At 34.4% G+C, this 8,360-nt stretch overlaps 1 protein-coding gene across 3 annotated transcripts in view; it reads left to right on the forward strand.

Moving 5' to 3' along the window:
- The window catches only part of TMTC2 (transmembrane O-mannosyltransferase targeting cadherins 2), a 458,982-nt gene extending 453,577 nt beyond the window's left edge, over positions 1–5,405 (forward strand). For all 3 annotated transcript variants that reach the window (XM_079143057.1, XM_079143058.1, XM_079143056.1), the window contains one exon: positions 2,744–5,405. In XM_079143057.1, the coding sequence (XP_078999183.1) occupies positions 2,744–2,923 (180 nt within the window). In that variant the 3' untranslated portion in view covers positions 2,924–5,405. The remainder of the gene's footprint in view (positions 1–2,743) is intronic.
- The last annotated feature ends 2,955 nt before the right edge of the window (positions 5,406–8,360 follow it).

Below are 8,360 nucleotides of genomic sequence, written 5' to 3' on the forward strand. Positions count from 1 at the left end.
AGATAGATAATGCAGAATTAAAGTTATTACAGAAACGTCATTATAATTAGCATTCAGAATTCATTTAATCAGAACAGGTTTAACTTCCTTTTTGTGTTTTCTTAGATTACTATTGAAATACTAAAATTGCATTCCTTATTTGATATCAGGAAGGTAACTCACACAGACAGAAGAACCTCAGGCTGTAATTTAGAAATAGCAGTCAAGTTTATTGATGTGGCTGGGTTGATGGTATTTCACCATTTATTTTAACTTCCATCTCTTAATGGCTTAATCTAGGGAAGTCCAGGAAGCCAGGAAGGGAAGAGCCAGTTTAAGAATCACCAGCATCTAGATTCGGTGTTGATCAGGCACATTAGCAGGAATGTCTGTGTTCTCATGATCTCTACAGCAACCCCATGAAGCACGACGGTTGTCATCCCTTTTGTAGAAGAAACTGAGGTCTCAATCCCTCACCTAGATTGTTCAGGTGCACACTTCCCTGTGGTGGAGCTTGGATTGAACCTAGGACATCCAACTCCATAGCCTCCATTGCATTGCATTTACAGGTACAGACACTGTAAGTACAGACTCTTGGTTACAGAGCGACTCAAGAAATCATGATTGTCCCCAGGGCCATCTGTTTTTCCTCAACCCCATCACTGGGCCTCTTCTATTTCTGGTTAGTGAGGAATGGTCTCCAGCAGTGGTTCTCCCTTCCTGTTTCCTCTCTTCCCACTCAGGATAGCAGGAAGTCTGAACATTTTATCTATTTAGCATCTCTCGTAATTCAGTCTGTGGATACACTTCACCATCAGTTTAGTAGCAGTTTATTGATAGTCATGCCAAGGACTGTAAGGGGACATAATTCAGAAATGTCTAGGCATCAAGGAACTCAAGAAAAGAATGGTGGTGTGTTAACAGTTCTCTTAGGAAGATGGAGTAGGTGGTGTTATTTTCAGTTTCCAATGTGGAGCTTTTCACTGCACATGTAATTTAGAGCTGTGTTTATTTGGACTGGTGTTTAAAATTAGAAACTGACCATCTGTATTTTTCTTGATAAGTATGGAGTCATCCTGACCAAAAGGTTTTCAAAGATCAGGAACAGCTTATATGTGCAACATGGTTTTTGGAAAGGAAAAAAGACTGTATAAAAGTCTGAAAAAAATGCCCAGTGGTTGAGAAGAGAATTTTGATATGCATGCAGAGACATATAGCTATTGAAATCAAAATTATGAAGGTTATACAATAACATAAAAAGTGCAAAGCAACATATGCAAAACCTCAACTAAAATAAGCCTAGGAAAGTAACCTTGACATTTGTAGAGTGTTTGCTTTGTACCTGCATTCTGCTATATGGATTTATTACTTTTTTCCTATCTTTCTAACAACATGCAAAAAAGTTGATGTTATTTCAGTATTTCACATCTGAATGAATTAGGGTACAGATTTATTAGGGGACTTCACCAAGGTCACAGTGGTTGAGCAATAATTCAAAATCCAGATCTTTGAAAATCCAATTCATGTTTTTCCCCAGTTAGTTTTTTCCAAGCTTTTCCACTCTCTCCGCTTCATTGTTTGGTTCAGAAATGTTTTTACAGTAGAGTGGAGTGATAGAAATTCAGCCAAAAAATGCATGCATTGTGAGAAGACTACATCGTAAAAATGATTGGGAATTATTTTAGGCTTTTTACAGAGTTGAAGGACAATTAATAGTTGACACTATCTGTAAAATGAAAGCATAATCATAACATGAAACATCTTATTTTATCTGATAGTTGAAATATGCATTGATGTCATTGCCAAAATGTTAGCTCTTCCTGTTACCCAGAATGTTTTAGAGACAAGACAAGAACAGCCTTTATTTTTAGATAACAAGCAAAATGTTTTTCCTTTGGGTAGTACTTTCATTGTTAACTGATGTCTCAGAATTTGAGGATGGAAACCTTTATATCAAACTATTTCTACATACTCATCCTTTCAAAATATGTTTTAGAAGCTTTTTAAAACTTTTCACATGATAGTTTTATATTGCAATTATCATACATTACTGAAAAGTCTATGAAAATTGTTTAACTACTTTTTTAACAAGTAATATGAAACCTTCCTTCTAAATGTTATATTTTTTACATTTTGAAATTGTGTTCTTTGCCATATTTATACTAAACATTTATCACTAGAAATTTACTAGCTTTAAAAATAAGGACTTTTCCTTGGTAAAATACTTAGGTTCGGTTTGGAAAGAACTTTAGTGGTTGCATTTGAATTGTTTCAGGATTTTACTCTGAAAACATCAATAAAATTTTATATTTTAATTTTTTGCATAAAAAGCCTGGAATATTGCTAAAAAAAAAAAGACAAGTGGCTTAGAGATTTTTCACTTAATTTTTTATTATGTATAAATTTAAAAGAAGTTTAATTCTTTCTATTTGAAGTTATATCACTATAACCTTTGTTTTCAAAAATATATTCTGACTAGATCACTAGACCTTTGTTACCTATGCTTTTTCATTAAAGAAAAAATACTATTTCCTAGGTGCCTATCCCCCTTACAAAGCATAAAGTACAAGGCAACTGTTCGAAAACTTTTTGTTTCTTCCAGTTATCTTTGTCAGTTTGTAAAAATGGCTAAATTTGCTTCCATCAAATGCCTCTAAGAAATGAGGGAATCATTTGCATAAATGGATGAAGATTTTTGTCTTACATGAAGGACAGCTTGAAATGGACACATAATCAATCCTTTTATGCCTTTTTCTTGTTACAGTATCCGGCTGCTCTGATGAACTTGGGGGCTATTCTGCACCTTAATGGCAGACTTCAGAAGGCTGAGGCCAACTACTTACGAGCTCTACAGCTCAAGCCGGATGATGTCATCACACAGTCCAATCTCCGAAAATTGTGGAACATCATGGAAAAACAAGGTTTAAAGACTTCCAAGACCTGACACAGGAGGACAGAAGCTCATCCTCTTCCATTTTCAAAATCTGGCTCCCTTAACAGACCAAACTTCTCAGAAGTGTTATGCGAAGATCTCACTTTGCACTTCCAGACTGGGGTAGAGGTCATTGAGGTTACCGCCACTTCTGGGAGAATTCACTTTGCTATTGGCACAGCCTTTAACACCAAAAAGGGGAACATTGAAAGCCTCCTTGAGAATGTAATTGTTGCCCCTAGACTGTAAACCAGAGCACTTAACACAGGATCTTTTGGCGTTCTTAAAGGGGAGGGGGGTAACTCAGTTTATAGATTTTGTTCATTTTCAAAAGCTAATTTTGAAATTTTATTGTTCCTTAAACACTGTGAGAGGAAGTCAGAGTGTCCATTCAGCCACAGTACACTATTAAGGTTTTTAGTAGGGATTGATTAACAAGGTGTGAATCACAGTGAGCCTCCGGTTGTCCTAACGCTGCTTCCATTTTTGGGACAGCCTGCTTCTCGGTTTCTGAAGCTTAGAAAACTTTTTGTTCGGTTTAATATTGTATCAGGACCTATCAGAATCTGCAGTTGTTTCTCAGCTAGTGCACAAGATGATTTGGATGTTGATTCTTTTGAACATCATTTGCTTTTCATGTTCTGAAAGGATATGGAGAATAGAGGTAGTCTTTTGAGAGGGCTAGAGAAGCCTTATATCTGTCAGGCAGGCATTTTTGTTTTAATGTTGTCAATATTTTCTCCAAAACTGCCCAGTAGAATGCATTGTATTAATTTCCTTTTATATTTCTTTTTTAAATGGCCGTTCTTGGTTAACGTACATGGTTGCGTAAGGATAAGAGAAAGGGAAACTTCTAAGTGTTCTAGTTCCAATAACTAATAGATAGCAGTTAGACAAAGGGGAAGGTATGTGTGCTTCCCAGATGTTGTTGATTTAAAAAATCAAGTCTGCACAAAGGAGTGTATGATGGTTATTTGCCAATAATTTTGTATTTTGCAAAGAATTGTACAAAATGATAACCAATTTCTAATAGATACCTAAACAGCAGTGCAGATCAGTTTTCAAGGGATTATTTTTATCTTATTTGTTCTTCCTGAATGGTGTCAAAAATAACTTATTTTAAACTGCAATAGAATATAGCATTAACCTGTGTATGGATAGGTCTTCTGCCAAGTGATTTTCTCAGATGAAAATTATTTTTCACTAGCAAATTGGGTATTTTATTTCATTACCTCTTATTAACCACTTCAATGATCATTTCACAAGTAAAAGACTATAAATGAAGCAGAGAAAAACATTTATTGAACAGTTTTTGGCTCGCAATCAAACTTTGCTACTAAAAATTAATTTCATAAAACACCAGTCTATTATCAACTTCTTTATAGAGAAATTAGCTATACTATGCCCTACATATTTATTTATTTATTATTATACCATAGAAGAATAACAAAAACAAAAAACTTGATTCATTAAGCTGGTTCTTTGCAACTGAAAATTAGTTTTTTCTCCTTCCCTTTCACACTCCCTGTATATATAAGATCAAGTTTCCATTAAGGGGAAGATAGACATGCAAATACATCATATTATTTCTCCATATTTTATGTGTTTTGTCATATATCTGAATACAGTGGGATAAAGAATTTAAAGTAGTGTTGCTATGGCACTAGTGTTTTTGTGAGAAAGGCAAATGTAGAGAGAGAGATTTTTTAATGGCATTAATAAGAAGGCCCTCCTGTAATGTGTGTATTATTTTGTAAACATTTCATTGAAGGGCCAACGTTAAGTTATAACTAAATCACTGTGTTTCCAGAATGATATTTAACACTTAGCAACCACAAACCCATGGTCAAACTGAAGTAGTGGGTTGAAGTTATGTTTCATCTTATAGTGCATTGGCAATTGCAAAAAAGAAAATTTAATATAAGGCTATAAAGATAAATTCAATGTCTAACATTTTTATTTATTTAAATAGTTATTGACTTATGACAACTTCCTAGTCTTAACATTTTATGTTTCTTTATTATTATTGGGTTTTTTTTTTTCCTTTCCAATACTTATTTCTTAATAGGTTCACTGAATGCACAGTAGAGGCACTTCATGTGACTCAGTTCCCAAGTAGCATTAATAATTGGGCCTGTGTCATAAAATGCATGGATTTTTAATAACTACATGTCCCTGACACTTTTCACTACAGGGCTGGACTTAGTAACTGACCAACTCGGGTTGGGGGGAGGGCTGGGGGGGGTGTCAGAACATGATCAAAAAATGTCTCCGCTCAGGGATTTATGGTGGATTATTGCAGACAGTGCTAAAAATATAGAGCACAAGACAAGTTTACTAAATTAAAATTTTATTTTTTGAGAAACTGTTATTTGTATAAATTATCAAGATTTGTAGGCTTTCCTTTTGTAGAAATAATTGTTTTATGTGCCAGAGAATTTCAATTTTGTTTTCAACAATAAAGCATTGATAACAAATACATTGTGTAAGCTTTTTTAAAAAATTTGGTACAGTAATGGTACTTAAACTCTGAGATTTTTCATGGAACTAGGAGAAAAGCTAAACAGAATTTGAGCATCAAAGATACATTATTTGAATGTATAATTGATAATGATAATTAATTTCTAGTAATTATAATAATAAAGGTTGCCAGTATCATCAATTTTACCTGTTAGGATGTTACAGTAGCAAAGTTTTATCTTCTTTGGTTGTTCAACTATTGGAAAAAGGTTCTTGGAAATATTCCAAGTATAGCATAATTGCCAGTTATTGCCTCAATCAATTGTTGGTTGAAACTGGCCATATTTAGAAGACCCTATTTCTCTAGTCTGTTTTTGGATGAAAGCAGAACCCTGTTCTGCTAATAAATGTCAGTAAAGCACATTTAGAAGTCAATAATGAAGAAACCTGGGGTTCCAGAGAAGGTAAAAACTGACAAGGAGTTTCAGTCTGGTTAAATTGTTGTTTTATAACACTGTGGTTATACACTGCCCATTTAGTTGTGCATAGGATAAATTACCTTTGAGCACTTTACTGTATGCTGAATATCCTATAGGCATGTGAGGTTATGTTCCAGTTTTACAGGTAAGAAAAACAAAACTCAGCAGTACGGAACAACTTGCCCACTGTCACCAAGCTTGGAAGCAGCAGTCCTGTCCCGGAGTCATCCAATGCTCACGTGTCCGCTGTCATCTGGGCTCTCAGGTACCAGAATTCAGAAGCCTGGAAATCAAGTTTCAACTCTCTTGGTATTTTCCTAGCTATTTCACTTCTACAAATCATACTCTCTGCCTTTGTCACTGCAGATGATCATGAAGATTAAGAGGTAATTTATAAGACACTTTTTAAAAATTGAGATTGTGAGAGTCATAAAAGATTTAAGTGTTCATGCAGCTAAATCCATTTACTTTCCTTCTAGGGAATGTAAGTCCTATGAGTTAAGTAATTCAGCCAAAATCCCCAAACTGGTTAGTAGCAGCACCCAGTAGGCTTTAAGAAATATCAGTTTATTAACAGGTCTTGGTGCACAAAGTAATTGTGTAATTAATTCTATTTTTAAATCAAAGTATAAATGTAACTTGAATTTGAAGTGCTGAACCAAAGGAAGGGACTTTCTTTTTTTTTTTAATATACAAGACTCTTTTTTTTTTTTTTTTTTTTTTTTTTTTTTGCAGTGCTGGGGATTGAACCCAGGGCCTTGTGCATGCAAGGCAGGCACTCTACCAATTGAGCTATATCCCCATCCTCATACAAGACTCTTTTATCTTTTTTTTTCAGACATTGTTTCTCCAGTCTAGCACATTGTTGCTGAGTAGACCATAAAATATACTATAAATGAAAATTCCATCTATTATTTGCTCATGAGCGACTTGATATTTTTTAGAAATCACTTTGTAAAAAGTTGAAATGTGGAATTTCATGACTCTCCATTTGATATTTCCACCAGAGTGATGACAGCTTTCATAGTACATGTTTCCAGTAAAAAGAAAGAAAGTATATTTGAGTCTTGACTGTTCTTGCTAAATGCAAGAAAAGAACCGGGGTTTCTGTGGATAATTTAAATATTATACTATTTCCAGTTCATTCGTATGGACCTTTGGAATATGATTTTTCACTTAATTTAAATATTATATTCAGTAATTATAGAACTTGCTTCCTACCATTTAAAACTTAATATAATGAAAGGATATTTGTAGAAAAATTGGCCTTTGTATAGAAAGTGGTATACACTATGGGAAGAGCAAGCTCAATGGCAATGCAGTTGTGCTGACTTAGGCTGAGATTTGCAGTAGAAAAGATGCACATGTACTAGGACTTGATCCTGCTGAGTCATTCTGGTTGATCTTCTTCAATAAGAGGGGTCTTTGATTCAGATTTAATGCCGTCCATCACTTCACCACTTATTGGCCTTTGGTTGTTAATGTTGTTCTATAGATATGTGGCATATGTTTTCCCCCTGGAGCACTGTTGGGATTTGTTTCTTGTTAACTTGAATTCCTGTGACATTTTTCTTCTAGGTTTCTCAAACAATTCCTTCAGCTTCTTCCAGCTGATCTCTGATATTATTCGTGTTATTGTTCTATTTAATTTTCTGCCTCCAAAGAGAGAAGAGCTTTTGTTGAGGAAAAAAAGACTTTGCTCAAGTAAGAAAACTATAAATATATGAGAGCATGTGATGAGATCATTAAAACATACCTAGAGGAAGCTAAGAAGCCAGTATGCTATATGAGAAAAGTTTCCAGACATTCCAAAAAGGAGAAAGTCAAGGTGGGGAAAGTGTAGACACATGGGGGAACTAACTGTAAATTGTCATTAATCATAAAACTGTTGCATTGTAGATATAGGAGAATTGATTAGTGTGAGACTATCTGTGTTCTTTTGGTTGCCCAATGATCTAGCAAATTTGGGACACTATACTGGGAGAAAAGCATGTAATAAATAAATAAGTGAATCATATAACTATATAGAGGCTAGAAAATGTTCAGCCAGTTTGAAGCCTAGTCTAGCACTGGCTCTCTGTTCTGATCTGAATATATTTAATTTGTCCCTACCTCCTTGGGATTTGATAGATCTATCATGTATTCAAGACAAAGATATCAGCCATTATTTATTTACCTGGAGAGAATACTGTTCTATATTTCAAGTAATAGTTTGGGACTCCTAGAAATGGTTTTTCTAATAATTTTCCATTGTGTCCTTTGCTTTTCCATCCTAGAGGACTCACCATGAAATTGCTCCCGTAGGACCTTTCTCTGGTAATATCATTGGACAACTAGAGACTAATGAAATTTTTCTAGAATGTACTAAGAGAGAGATATCAAGCAATTTCTATTGAAAATAAAAAACCAAAAACCTCAAAATACCAAAGAATTAAAGTATCCTTTTTTCCAACAGGACTTTCCTGTCATATATTATTAAAGATAATATAGTACCAGAAAATCAAAATTGG

This window comes from Sciurus vulgaris (genome assembly GCF_902686455.1).
Source record: "Sciurus vulgaris genome assembly, chromosome: 5".
NCBI classification, from domain to species: Eukaryota; Metazoa; Chordata; class Mammalia; order Rodentia; family Sciuridae; genus Sciurus; species Sciurus vulgaris.